Source organism: Saccopteryx leptura, chromosome 1 (assembly GCF_036850995.1).
Source record: "Saccopteryx leptura isolate mSacLep1 chromosome 1, mSacLep1_pri_phased_curated, whole genome shotgun sequence".
In the NCBI taxonomy this organism is placed as follows: Eukaryota; Metazoa; Chordata; class Mammalia; order Chiroptera; family Emballonuridae; genus Saccopteryx; species Saccopteryx leptura.
Window position 1 is genome coordinate 13,735,376 of NC_089503.1, and position 14,480 is coordinate 13,749,855.

General features: G+C 41.7%; 1 protein-coding gene across 4 annotated transcripts; it reads right to left on the minus strand.

The window, feature by feature from the left end:
* Window positions 1–1,708: 1,708 nt before the first annotated feature.
* On the minus strand, window positions 1,709–13,246 carry LOC136389516 (serine protease FAM111A-like). Of its 4 annotated transcripts, none has more exons than XM_066361372.1 (5): window positions 13,109–13,246; window positions 12,146–12,175; window positions 9,210–9,340; window positions 8,729–8,846; window positions 1,709–6,145 (listed from the first exon to the last, which is right to left on the minus strand). In XM_066361372.1, exons 4-5 carry the CDS (start codon window positions 8,807–8,809, stop codon window positions 4,268–4,270), a joined length of 1,959 nt encoding a protein of 652 aa, XP_066217469.1. In that variant the 5' UTR covers window positions 8,810–8,846; window positions 9,210–9,340; window positions 12,146–12,175; window positions 13,109–13,246; the 3' UTR covers window positions 1,709–4,267. The 4 variants fall into 4 exon arrangements, with proteins under 4 accessions (XP_066217469.1, XP_066217458.1, XP_066217464.1 ...); XM_066361361.1 differs by having other exon boundaries at window positions 13,104–13,246; XM_066361367.1 differs by having other exon boundaries at window positions 13,099–13,246.
* Between the last annotated feature and the right edge of the window lie 1,234 nt (window positions 13,247–14,480).

Below are 14,480 nucleotides of genomic sequence, written 5' to 3' on the forward strand. Positions count from 1 at the left end.
ATGGAATCTGCACTAGTAACATACACCCCCACCCCAGCCCCCAGCTGCTCCCAGCCCCTGCAAGAACTCCAGGTCCCACCCCAGTGCAGAAAAGAGCCACTCACAGAAGCCGAGAGTCCTTCCTAACCCAGCCAGACCGCCAACTGGGAGTGGCAGGCACTGCCGAAATGGCGCCCAGCAGCCTGTCGCCGGGTCCTTCCCGCCTGTCTGGACTTGAAAATCCCGCTCTCCAGAGGCCCCGCTTCTGGCCAATAGGCGGCGAGGTTGGGGCTGTCACGGGGAGTGGCGGGCCGGGACTGGCAGGCTGTCACGGGGAGTGGCGGGATCCCCGGACACGCCCGCCCCGCCGCCCTCGGCACCGCGACCGTCCCGCTGCGCCCCAGCGTCCACTCGCTCGCGCTCTCGGTCCACAGCCAGCTTTCGTCTTCCGGGACAAACTTTGAGCAATGTTGTCTCTCCATTCCTTCACAAGCCCCTCGGGTCCACTGTGTCGTGTGGAGAGGAGCGAGCGCGGGGCGGGTCTAGGAGGAGCCGGCGACCCGCGCTATGCGGGGCTAATCGCGCGCGGGTGGAGCGGGGCGGAAAGCGCACAGGCGTCGGGATCTGCGGGTCCGACAGCCGGTCACAGCGACCCCTGGTGCAGAGCTGAAGGTTGTCAGTTGTCGTTGCCCTTCAGGGACTGCACTCATCTAACCTATTTCCTTTTTATTATTATTTTTTTAATTAAGTGAGAGGAAGGAGGCAGGCACAGACTGTTGCTAGTGCCCCAACCTGGATCCACCGGCAAGCCCCCTATGGCAGGGGTCCCCAAACTACGGCCCGCGGGCCACGTGCGGCCCCCTGAGGCCATTTATCAGGCCCCTGCCGCACTTCTGGAAGGGGCACCTCTTTCATTGGTGGTCAGTGAGAGGAGCATAGTTCCCATTTAAATACTGGTCAGTTTGTTGATTTAAATTTACTTGTTCTTTATTTTAAATATTGTATTTGTTCCGTTTTGTTTTTTTTACTTTAAAATAAGATATGTGCAGTGTGCATAGGGATTTGTTCATAGTTTTTTTTATAGTCCAGCCTTCCAACGGTCTGAGGGACAGTGAACTGGCACCCTGTGTAAAAAGTTTGGGGACCCCTGCCCTATGGGATGATGCTCTACCAATCTGAGGTGGAGGCTATGGAGAGAGAGAGAGAGACAGACAGAGAACCAGATAGGCGCTTCTCCTGTGTGCCCTGACCGACAGTTGAACCCCAGGACTTCCACAACACGGGGCCAGCAGTCTGCCACTGACCCAACCAGCCAGGGCTAACCTCTGTTTCCTAATTGAATACCTTATCTTTGTAACATTTATAGTGGTTTATTATCCTTATATAATATAAACTGATACCATAACTATACATACATATACTACATCATACAAAGCAACCTCAATTTCATAAAGAAATCTCATAATACCCTGAAGAATACCATGCGTTTCACCAGAATTAATAGGTCCAATATCCAAAAAAGTGACAATACCCAAAGCTGGTGAGGATGTGAATCAATACAAACTGTCCTTCATTGCTCGTGGGAATGGTAGATCCGCATTGGAAGACAGTTTGGCAGAGACTTGAGAAGTCAAACATAACTTTACCATACAATTCAGTAATCACCCTCCTTGGTCTTTATTCAACCGAATTCAAAACATGTTCATGCAAAAATTTGTATACAAATGCTTATAGCAACTTTATTTATAATCATCAAAAACTAGAAGCCATTAAAAGGTCTTTCAACAGATGAACAATTAAATCAACTGTGGTATAACCGTGTAATGAATATTATTTAGTGATAAAAAGAAATGAGATATTAAACCCTGAAAAGACACAGAGGAATTTCAATTGCATGTTGCTAAATGAAAGAAGTCCATCTGAAAAGCTATATACTACATGATTCTACTTATATGACAGTCTGGAAAAAAGAAAAGTATAAAGACAGTGAAATGATCAGTGGTCACCAGAGGTTCAGGGGAGAGGGGAAGTGTAAGTAGGTGAAACCCAGGAAAATTTTAGTGTGCTTAAACTATTCCATATAATGTTGTAATGGTAGATACATCACATTGTGCACATAAGACATACAGAATTTTTACATAAACAATGGTCCTTAATGTATGCAATTAAAAAAATCCCTTAGCTAGTCAGAGGATCAAAGAATCAAAGGCAAGCTGTGACCCGACAATGTGACCATGTTGTAAATGCATGGAGCAAACACACTGAAGGGGCGGGGATAGGTGCTGACCACAGTAACTCTAGGAAGGAGTCTAAGAATGAAGGCAAAAGAAATTGGACACAAACACTGCACTCCAGTTCACAAAGTTATTTCTTGTTCTGGCCCACGCGAACAATTATGATACTGCTATATGTGTATACTGGAACTTAACAATTCGGTAAACAGGTGGGAGATGGTAGGAGCCCAGTTTCTCACTGTTGGAGAGTTCACAGATGAGCATGGGGGAGGCTGACCTTACCCATGTGGGAATGGACTGGAGTAGCAAACATCAGTAACAACCATTTATCATACAGATGTGTGTAACGATGTATATATACATGAGTTAGTATAATACACACATATTTCTTTGTTCTGTCAGCTGAGAGGACCTGAAAGAAAAGACACCTACTGCCAGGATCTTGGTTTGTAATATGATTCTCCACTAAGACTAGCCAGAGTTCCTTGGAGAAATAGCTGACTCAGGACAAAGGCAGGGAATTTACCAGAGGGGCCTGGAAGCACCATGAAAAACCAGGAGTTAAGGAAGTGCTAAAAACAGAAAGAAAGAAAAAAACCCCAAGCATAACGTACTAATTGAGGAATGTCAGAGGAGACACAATAACCAAGTGGAAGGGTGTTGGAACAATTGAAGCAACACAATAAAGTGCTGTTTGATCATAACCCCGAGTATAAGTGTATCCATGATGCTGTTCTAATGTACACAAGTGGGAGGGAAGAGACAAGTCTCCCATGCAGCTTGATTCCAAATAGCTTCTGTAGGGATTTCAGGAGTACCTTCATACGGAAGGGGACCATAACTCCCAACTCCTTCAGTATGTGGCGTGCACAGACTTCCTTCCAAAGAGTATTTAATAGGAAAGCGGGGAGAATTTAACTTTACTGTAGAGAAACCTGGAAAACACTACTTTAGCCAGGCGATCAAGACCAACCCCAAGTCATACATCACATTGACAGTCTATACTCTATACCTTTGATAGATATTGAAAATGGCACTTTGCCTCCCTGACCTTCCCTTTAAAACCCACAAGCCCACTCTAACATTACAAAAATATCACATTCCAATAGAAGAGCATCCTACAAAACACCTGACCAGTGCTCTTCCTGTTAGTCATCAAGAACAAGAAAAGTCTGACAAACGGTTACAGCCAAGAAGATCCTAAAGATACATAACAACCAAATGTATTGTAGTATATTGGATGAGATCCCGGAACAGAAAAAGGACATTTTTCAAACTAGGGAAATAAAGTACTATAGTCTTAAGATATCCTCCTTTCCTGATGGCCTATAAATTCATGAAGAGTGGATACTACTCTCTGAATTTCAAGACAACTATATCTTCACAATTTAGTATTATTAGGATTTTGGAAATTCTAAAGGGATTTATTTGGGATGATATTTAAGTGAGTATTTAGCACCTTAGTTAAGATGAACAGAAGCCCTAGTTTTGCAATTGATTGACCCACATATTTTCTAAGCACTTAACTTTCTTTGTGCCAGACATTGAGAATACTGAGGTGACCAAGTCTTGGATCCTGCCTTCAAGCAGCTGAACGTAGGGCAAGATGTGAAAAATGAAAAAAATATAGAAAAACAAAAAGAAATGATTACATTACTTCTAGTGTCCTAAACCTAATTATCACTTAATCTTATCCTTCAACTTACTTGATTTTAAAATCAAAATATTAATTAACCTCATAGAGTTGTTATAACTAGTTTCTTCATGTGCTTAGAAAAAAAAATGCAGCTCTGGCTGTATAGCTAGTTTGTTTAGAGCATTGTTCCGAAGCACAGAGGTTGCCAGTTTGATCCCCGGTCAGGGCACACACAGGAATGGTCCTCTCTCTCTCTCTCTCTCTCTCTCAATAAAAGAAAAATTTTAAAAAATGCATGGTGCTTAGGAAATGGTCAGTAATATTAATTATTATTACTGAGGAAATGAATCATTTTGGAATTTAGAAAATTGGCATCATTACCTTTAGAATACCACTCCATAGGTAATTCTTCTAAAGCTCACAAAGAGACTGAATTCTCAGTGTCCTTGACCCCATCACTCACCATTTCTACATCCTGATGAGTTGTGAATACTTCTTCATATAACGCTCTGTGGTTTTGTTGAATATCATGGAGGATGGAATACATAGAACTCCCAAACTCAATGATACTGGAAATTCCGCTTTGGTAATCATAAGTGAAGCCAGCAGCATGCATGGCCACCAATGAACCCTTTGAATCAAACACTGGGGAGCCAGAAGACCCAAAGTAAAAACTGGTGTCATAGGTAATCACATCAGGACTGGGAGCCATTTCCAGGAAACTTCTTTGTGTGTACATGTAAATATAGCGCATATAGTCATAATGACCCTCAGCCACTCTATCCTGCAGATGTTCCATGTATCTCTCTACTCTCTGACTCTGAGGGATTACAGCACAAGCATCGGTAGACTTGGCCTCTCCATCTGGATGGCCGATAATATATATCAACCCATTCAGTGGCACAGGACCAACTCTATTATATAGTCCCAAAGGTACTTGTTGTCCATTTTCTTTCAGTTTCAGAACAGTATAATCAAGAGTTACATCAGATATATCAAAACAAGGTTCAATTAAAAAATAGTTTTCATTATTTTCTAGGCTGTCTTCATAACCAAATGTCACCCTTGCACATTTAGCAATTACGTCTGCCCACTGACTTGGCTCTATTCCTTCTCCCACAATGGCACTTATTACATGTCGACAAGTGAAAATGTACAGCCCTTTAAAAACAAAACAGGTGCCAGTACCTCTATTTCCATTGTTGTCCCATGATATGTACCCAACTGAGTCACTGAGATGAGAAAGAAGTTTCACTGTTTTAACCTGAGTAGAGTTTTTTGTCAGTTTCCCAAAGTTTGTTTTATGCAACTGAAATATTGTTGTTCTTCTTCTTCCTTTCATTGTTTCCTTGAAGTTTTTTCTAATTTTTTCAGTTTCGTTTTTCAAAATAGGGTACTGGAGCACAATATCTTTCCACTTGTTTCTTCTCTCCAACTCAGAATTGAGAGTGGCAGCCAAGTCAAAACGCCGAGTGGCAGCCAAGTCAAAACTCTGAGTGGCTGCCATATCAAAATTTTGAGTGGCTGCCATATCAAATTTCTGAGTGGCCACCAAATCAAAATTCTGAGTGCCAGCTGCCCCAGAGCCCATCCTTTTCCCAACCTCAACCTGGAAGAACTTGCCCTCTAAGTCATCAACTCGCTGTGTGCTTTCTACTACAGAGTCCAGGTTTTCAATGAGTTTCCAGTCATAGTCCTCCAGCACAGAAAGAAATCTGCCATCCTTGCATATTGCGTCCTTGATGGTTTCTCCTTTGAAAGCGTAGACACAGAGTTTGCACCCTTGTTTGTGAAGTTCCCCACATTTGACGATCCTTTTCCCCTTCTTCTCAGTTGCATGGATCAAAAATTTGACACAGTCAGTAGATGCTTTGTCATGCCGGCCAAATATCTGGTTCTCTTCTTTCTGTTCACTTTTACTCCGGGCGAATGTAATTTCCAGGTGGCAGTCATCAGGAAAGCAACAGAGGGGCATTCCAAGGTTTATGTAGCCTTCGATTCCTTCTACACCCCGCACCAGCATCTCTCTGCCCTGCTGAGCCTCTCTCTCTTTTCTGACAGCCTGGAGAGTGTCCAGTGCCTCGGACAAGCTATCCGTCCCACTGTGTGAGAGCCTGTGTTTCATTTTTTGGTGTTTCCTGTGGTGCACATCCAAGGTAATGTAGAGCACCTTATTTTGGGATACAGCCTGGTCTTTGGGTCCTTGAGCCTGGGTGTGAGGTGTAAGTCGTGGACTTCCTTTGAACTCTGTGTTCATTTGAGGAATATCGGAATTATCCTGTGGTTCTTTCTTGATCTAAAAGGAAATGTTAAAGACTGTAAAAGAGGAATGCAGCTCATGTGTTTTGTTTCTCTCTTTAGTATGCAATTCACAAAATTTCTATAGGAAACTCGCAACCGGTTTCCAAAGGCCCAGTGAATAGGAATATATCAGAGTTTGAGTTGGGAGCCAAAATAGAAACTGTTTCCTGTCCCATCCATTAGAAGTTTTTAATACTGTTAGACTGTTGCCCTCTCCTGAGAGGAAAGATACAACTGTTTTCTAAGTGTATCAAAAACAAAGCTGCTTAAAAGTCTGCCAGGGCTCTCACAGTGCTCTCTCAGGTCTGGTACTAACGTCAGCTGTACAGTTTTATTTTTTCTGACCACCGTGATGAATTGCACTGAGTGGTGGAATTCAGCTTGTTTGCACGGGTTCAGCAGAACTACCTAATTTTTGGTTGAGTCGGCTAACTGGTTGTTAAAATGGCATTTTTCATCAAGGGTCTATCTAAGGTGGGTACCGGGGCAGTCGCCCAATGTGGAAATCACAAATTTACATTCCTTACTCTTTTTTAATGTTCTTCTGACCAACAGCGTATTTTAAGCTCCCGTAGTCATGTTCATTCCATCCTCAGGCGAAAGCAATTGTGAGGATGACAGTCAAGAAGCAATATGCAAATATCTTAAATAACAGTTTGATTGTTTTTTATCAGGTATTATTTAATATTTTTTCATTAATATTTTAAAACTCATATCATAAACTACTTTTGTGAACCTCTTTGATTGCTCTTATATAAGTATTAAGTGCACAAAATAATAAACTACCTTTCAGTATGTTGGTTTTTTAATAATTAAAATGGGCATTAGGCAGAGAACTGGTTGTTAAATTATTTGAGTCCCACCACTGATTGCTCCTAAAATTTGTTGTTAAAGCACCAAACTCAGTAAGTATAAAGTACCATGGTTAATTATTGGGCATTATGTGTTAAACAAAATCGTTATCAGTTAACTAATTATTTGGTCAAAATCATACACTTATTTCCAATAAAAAGACCTGATTCACCCAGCATCTAGTGTGCAAAAAACCCAAATTAGTTCCTCTATTATATCAATTAGTTCCAAACCCTATGGAATGAAGCACAACATTTTGTCCTCTTGATGAAGAAACAGAAAGGTTAGATGAGGCACAGAAAGGTTTTCCTGTAAGTACCTTTCTTAGGGTCGCATAATAACCAATTAATGAAGTGACTCTCAGTGCTCCAATAGTTAGTCTAACATTTTTTTCCTTAGACAACATATTCTTTTTTGTAAATTTTATATCCATTTTTAAGAGGCATTATCTTTAAAGCCAGGAGTGGGGGAGAAGAGGGGAATTACACAAGGAAGATTAATCAAAGAGCAGATATTCAATAAAAAATTAAGAACATCTGCTGCCTATGTCTCAAAGGTACATTTTTGACAAGTCACATTCATCCTGGCATGGGTGACAACAGGTGCCACTTGCTCGTAATGGGAATACAATACTAGGATTGTTGTAAAGATGAAGTGTAACATCATGTGTGAATGTGTGATAATGCTTCGTATATTAGTAGGTTAACGTATCCTTTCTTTCTTTATAATGGAGGTAATATAGTAGATAAAGAAAAAGGAACAAGAAGTAATATACATTTATTCTGGGCACACATGCAAACTGTCAAAGAGCATCTCTTCAGCCTGATGCTGTTAGAAACATCCTTGTCACAGAGCCCAGGGACCACTATGATGGATTTCCAACCATTGATAGGATTCTTGGGAAGATATAGACACTTCGAAAGGTGAGACTTGGGCCTACATGGTTTTTTGCTTGCACTGCCCTAGAATGGGGCGGAGACAACAGAACTAGCCTTAGCATGGTTACTCTGCAGACTTGGATGTTCTAGTTGGAATCAGAATAAAGGAAGAGTTAAAGGCTTCTAAGTTGCATTCTCAAATGCCCACCGTCTCTGAGCCTTTTTCTTAGTAAATTCAAGGAGCGCTGTAGACTCAGGAAAGGATACGAGGGTTCAATATGATAACAGAGCCCAGTTAGTAGAAGGAGCCCCCACTTACTCTCAGTAAACTTAAGTCTAAGTGTTCATTCCACTACTGCCTTAAGAAACAACTCACTTCTTTCCACTCCTTATACATAAATTAAGAATAAGAAAATCCTCCCTGCCTGCCTAATAAGCTTATAGAAAGAATCAATATTTTAAAACTGTTTTATAAATTGTAAAGTGCTAGACAAATGTATTATTGTTATCAAACAGTCGAGTGGTATATATTTTCAAGTTGTGAAATAACATTAATTTGTTTTGATTCCATATTTTTTGTAATACATTATTTCTGATTTTTGTTGTTGTTCAGGAGGTGTTACAATAGCTTTTTGTTAAAGGCTTTGAGATGGCTGAGATTTTTATGAAAACTCTTCCTCACCGCCATCCCTCAAAATGGAAAGTATAAAATGAATGAGAAAGATTGTAACTTATTTAATATTCCCTATATTCAATGAGGTAGTTTCTTGGCAGGAAGGCTATGGAACCCTGTGTCAGGTCTACTAAGTCTAATACTGATATTCTGTAAATGGCACTTACAAACATACCTGAGGAAAATACTGCTCAATTTTCGTATTTTTCTTTGAATTGAATGGGACCCTCTGTGATTTGGGGTTCGTAGAGCTCATGATGGCTTGAAGATGAGTAGGCAGTTCAGCTGAAAGACTAAAAAAGTTCAAATTAGAGCAGTATGTTCTGATCTACAACTCATTGCACAGAGGGTAAGACAAACAGGGACCCATACCCCACCTTACTTTTGGCTGTAGCCTTGCCCTTCTCAGAGATGTGAACCCAGCAAGTAGACATTCATCTTCCAACTATAACCACCCCAATAATAATATCTACCCTTGATAGAGGATTATACTGAATAAGTTACAAACTTTATCTCTAACTTCCAATGCCCTAGGGTACCACACAAAATAGGTATACCTGTTTTTGCAGGTGGGAAAAAATAACTAGAGGAGGTAGGTGACCACCCAAAGCCAGAGCTACAAGGCAGAGACAAAATTTAAAGGCAGGTGTAAATACCTTTTAGTTGGTTTTGCAGTTGGAGAATTCAAATGTGTGTTCTAGTTACACTGATGTTAAAATCTTGCATCTGCCTAGTTGGAGATGACACAGGGATGGTGTAATCACAGGTCAATGGGTCAGAAAAGAACCTTAAAGACAAACCTACAGTGAGCATTTTATTTATTGATAGTTGCTGCTTTACATTTTTCTTTTTTTGTTTTTTAGCAAGCGTGATAGAGAGGGACAGACAGGCACAAAGGGAGAGAGATGAGAAGCATCAACTCATTGTGGAGGCACCTGAGTTGTTCTTTAATTGCCTTCTTATGTGTGCCTTGACCGAAGGGCTCCAGCTGAGCCACTGACCCCTTGATCAAGCTAATGATGTTGGGCTTCAAGCCAGCGATCCAGGGGTCATGTGTATGATCCCATGCTCAAGCTGGTGACCCTGTGTTCAAGCTAGTGAGCCTGTGCTCAACCTGGACACCTCGGAGTTTGAAACCTATGTCCTCAGTGTCTCAGGTCAATGCTGTATCCACTGCATCACCATCTGCTCAGGCTGCTATAGTTTTTGTTTGTTTAAAGAGGTATTTTCCTCCTCTCTCTTTTTTCTGGTGCATCCCCAGAAGAGTATGAACAATGTAAGTAAAAGAGTCAAATCTTCTGTAGTGATAATCACCACCAGAATGGAAACCATGGAAGGACAGCAGCAGTCTGTCTTCAGTATCTCACCATCCATCACAATGCCTTTCCCATGGCAAGTTCTCAATAAAGATCCATTTATATTTTCAAAGAATAAATGGAATATGCATATAGCACACTACATATTGTTTTACATGCTTTTCATAACTACCACAGATAATTCTTAAAACTCTGTGAGATAGGTTAGTCCCATTTTATTGGTAGAGAACTTGAACACCCAGAGAGATTAAGCTATTTACTGAAGATCACATAGCCCCAGAGAGTACACTTTTGATGACTCTTTATTATGAATATTTTCAGATTACAAAAAATGAGACAGAATAGAGTCTCCATATATCTGTCCTATAGGGTGAATAATTGCTCTTTTTTTGCCACATCTTTTTATTTTACTAGATAATTTTACAGTTAGAAACATCATGACTTTTCAACCCTAATTATAAGTTTCCCTCTCTTAAAATTTAGGACTTTTTCTTACAAAATCACAATACTAATTTTTATCAGACCCAGATCTAATTGAGTTACATAAGTTGTCTTTAATTATGACAAATTTTAAGTTTCTTTTATTCTAGAAAAAAACCTTGATTTGTTGAAGAGAATAGAAAAGTTTCCTGGTTTGCTTATTCATGTTGCTTCTTAATTTATGCTCTAGCCCTTGGAGTTCTTGTCAAGTAGAATTCATCTAAAGACTGCTTTAAAGAAGAGGTGGTACATATATAGGATGGATTATTACTCAGCCATAGAAAATGAAGTCTTCTCATTTGTGACAACACAAATGAACCTAGAGGGTATTACGCTAAGTGCAACAAATCAGACAGAGGAAGACAAATGCATATGATCACATTTATATGTGGAATTTAAAGAACAAAAGAAACAAATGAAGAAACAGAAAGAGACTCATAGATAGAAAGAACAGACTGATGCTTGCCAGATTGCACAGTGGGGGGGGGGGGTTGGGGGTTGAGGAATAAAGGTGATGGGATTAAAAAGTGCAATTGGTCTTTACAGACTGGTCATGGGGATGTAAAGTACTGCATAGAAAATCTAGTCACTAATGTTGTGATAACTATGTATAGTGCCTGGTGAGTCTTTGGCTTATCCGGGGATCACATTGTAAGGTATAAGATTGTCTAACCACTATGATGTATCCCTGAAACTAATACGAAATAATATTAAATGAAACAGTAACTGAAAAAAACATTAAAAAGCATGAATAACTAGCTTCTAATTTAGCTGTTTCTTAACTATGCTAATAAATACGATTTTAAAATTTTGAGACAAAAAGAAACCTATGGAGACTATGCCCAGTCTCTTCGCATTGCACTCCGCAGCAGGAGCCCTGGCTCCTCACTCACTGCTGCTCAGCTGCTCAGGAAACTCACTTCAGCCTCTCCCAGCCGTAGGCAGCCATGTGTTCTCTCTTTCCTTTTTTTCTTTATTGTTTGCTTTGAACATTTATTATTTTTATTTTAAATATCATTTATTTATTTGTAAGTTTACATAATTTTAAACTAATGGTTATACTTTACAACTAGTTCTCAAAATTTATGAAAATTTGGCCACTGGCTTTCACAAGTGGTTGGGCTCCTCCTCCTACACATCACTGTTTGCACCACACATCACTGTTTCTAACCACAAGGGAAAGGTTTGGAAACATGAGATTTTGAAACCAGAACAAAGTTAAAAATTGAAATGTAAATAACAGAAAATAGATCGATTGCCCTGTTAGAAGGCAATTTGACAATACATATTGAAATACAAGACTGAACAAATTCTTTGACCAAGCCATTTCCGATTATTCATTCATGAAGCTAATTTACTGAAAACCTATTATGTGCCAGGGACTTCTTTTCTTATTTATATTTTTAATTGAATTTATTGGTTCATAAAATTACATAGGTTTCAGGTGTACATTTCATTGGAGGATCTCTCAGCCTTAGTTTTCTATTTGTAAATGGAGGCGATGATTCTAAATGAGATAATGAAAATGAACGTGCTAGGGGAAGGTTGGTTTTTGTAAGACCACTTGAGTTCAAATCTCAGGTTACCATTTACTAGCTGCTTGGCCTTGGGCATATTAATGAATACTCTGCCTCATTCTCCAGTCCTCCTGGATGGGAGCAGTTGTGAAATCAGCCTTCATTGTTTAATGATTGTAGACTATACTGAATGTGAAGTTGTTAGAACAGTGCCTGGCACATAACAGGTTGCCCAGTGATTATTACTTGTGTTAGAATTATCATTATCAATATACTTACCACCGGGAGGCTCTTTAATCAGCAGAGACCCTGGGGAAACAAAAACGAGGTACCTGTAATTGAGGAGCTGGGCTATGTTGTACAAGGTCCTCGAAAGCAGGAAGTTATTGCACAACAATGAAGAGAATTTGAGGGTTCACTGCTGCCGACTCATCTTACAGACCTTGAGAGAGAACCCAGTTGCTCTCAGGGGAGATTAGATTATACACATGGACCGAAAAAGAATGTAAAGTGGGCAGAAACCAAAGTGGGTCTGGCGTCCACTGGAACGACCTTGAGCAACCACAGCGGAGAGGGGCAAAAGGTTGGAAATTACCCCGTGTCCCTTCCCCACCGTGGTTTCCAGCATCCAGACTGACCCACATTACATCAAATGTGAAGTGTCCTTAACCATCCTACCCCCAGCCCTGCTTTACAGCTGGAGAAGTCAAGGCTCTGCTGATCTAGTTCCCTGGCGCTATGTCCTCCTGTAAAGAGAAAAGGAGGTACAGCCAGTTTGGTCCATGTCTACCCCACCCAAGGGCTTCCTCTGGGGATTCATCTCCCTCCTCACCTCTCTTACCTCTCTCTCATCTCTCTCTTTTCCCTCCATCCCCACTTCCCTCTCCCCCTGGCTCTCCTCTGTCTTGGCTGTTCTCTCTTCCCCTGGCATCCTTTCCTCTCTGTCTCCTCCTCCCTCAGCTCTCTCTCTCCCCCTCCTCCTCCCTTCTCACTCAGCTCTCTGGCTCTGCGATCTCCTCTTAGAGCTGAGCCAGGCGGTAGAGGGCAGGGACTGATCACTGCTGACCCTGGGCCTCCATCAAGCCCAGCACCGCGCTCCCCCAGCACACAGGAGTGCCAAGAAGCAGCCACTGAAATAAAACCTGTGCTCTCTAGGCCCACAGGTGGGCAGGAGCACCCACCAGCCCTGCACAGCACCCCAGCCTTCCATGCTCACCCACTCCGGGGTGCACCTCACCTCACCACCAGCACCAGGAACTCCAGAGCCCAACGTAGGTCGGTTCTTGTTGGACCTGCGCAGATAGCTGGCCCTGAAGTGCGACCACGTTCACTTCGGTCAGCCGGACCGCTGGCAAGTGGGGCTGAGTGAGATCTGAAATGATTTCCTGTCTCTGAGGAAAGTTTCGTTTTCACAGAAACAGGGCTCTTCTTGCTGAAGCCTCTCCACCTCCGCCCCTCTGCCTCCACCCCGCCCCTCCCTAATTCTTCCCCATCACCCACTGTCAGCTCCTTTAGCTCTTGGCTTTTCTGGACTCCTAGGGAAGCTGGAGCCAGTGAAGTATTCTGTGCTGTGTTGGTTTCAGAAAATCCCACCAGCCTTGAAACTACCTTTTTAATTTCTTTATTTTTATTCCCCAGGGAAGCTTGAGAAACAGACTCAGGGGAGCCTATTGCTGTTTTCTTGACCATTTCTTTCTTTTACACAAGAACAAGTGACAAGAAGAGAGACACATTGTATGCATGAAAGTACCAATAAGGCAGATTTTCATCAAGCATAAAAGGGCTTTTAAATTGTTGTTCAGATAATAATAGAAAGACCTTTAAAAAGACGTTTTTTTTTTTTTTTTTTTTTTGTTTTTTTTTTTTTTTGGTGCCACTGTGGACTGGGCGGCAGGGTGACAGCGGTGGGGTGAACATCCCGCTCCAAACCTGATGGCCGCTGTGCAGAATGGCCCAGAACAGACAGAGGCTTCTCCGGATCCCGCGGGGGTTGGTTCATACCCTGTGCATCACCGACCTCCAGGGAACCTAATGGTCTCAGGAAAGACACATGCTCCTGCGGAGGGCTCTAGTGAGACTCGGGGATGCCAATTTCACCTCCCCACCTCCCCGCAGGCAGAAAAGCCACCATGACCCTGGGGCTGCGGCACATAGGTCTCCACAGCAGGAGGAAGAGGCCAGCAGAGGCGCTCCTGCTGTCCTGGTCCTGATGGACACTCCAGAGTCAGGCAGCTTCCAACAGAAGACCGCAAACCTGCTTTGCAAGCGGCTTGAGAACCACTGTTTAAGAACCTGAGCAGAAAAACATGTCTTCAGTATTGGCTGCCGTGTGTGAACAGTTGGTCTAAGAGGGAAAGATTATATTTGATCAATGATGATGGTGACAATGTTGTTTTGCATGTAACTCACTGACAAATAGGCGTTTACTTGAAAGTTGGTGTAGTGGAATAATTGGGAAAGCTTATCCTAACTGAATCGAATGCAAACTATACACTAAGAACAGTCAGTGCTTCGACTGCCGGTGCTAGGTGGGTTTGCAGAGAGCAAATATTAAGAACATAATTGTAATAGTACTATAAAAAAAGTTAAAAAATTGGTAGTTTTATCAAATACC

Excerpts from the sequence above, each read along its gene's own strand:
- LOC136389516 (XM_066361372.1), bottom strand. The coding sequence starts at position 8,809 with ATGAGCTCTACGAACCCCAAATCACAGAGGGTCCCATTCAATTCAAAG. Across the intron at positions 6,146-8,728 it reads TTGAGCAGTATTTTCCTCAG|ATCAAGAAAGAACCACAGGA; the intron begins GTATGTTTGTAA and ends ATTTCCTTTTAG.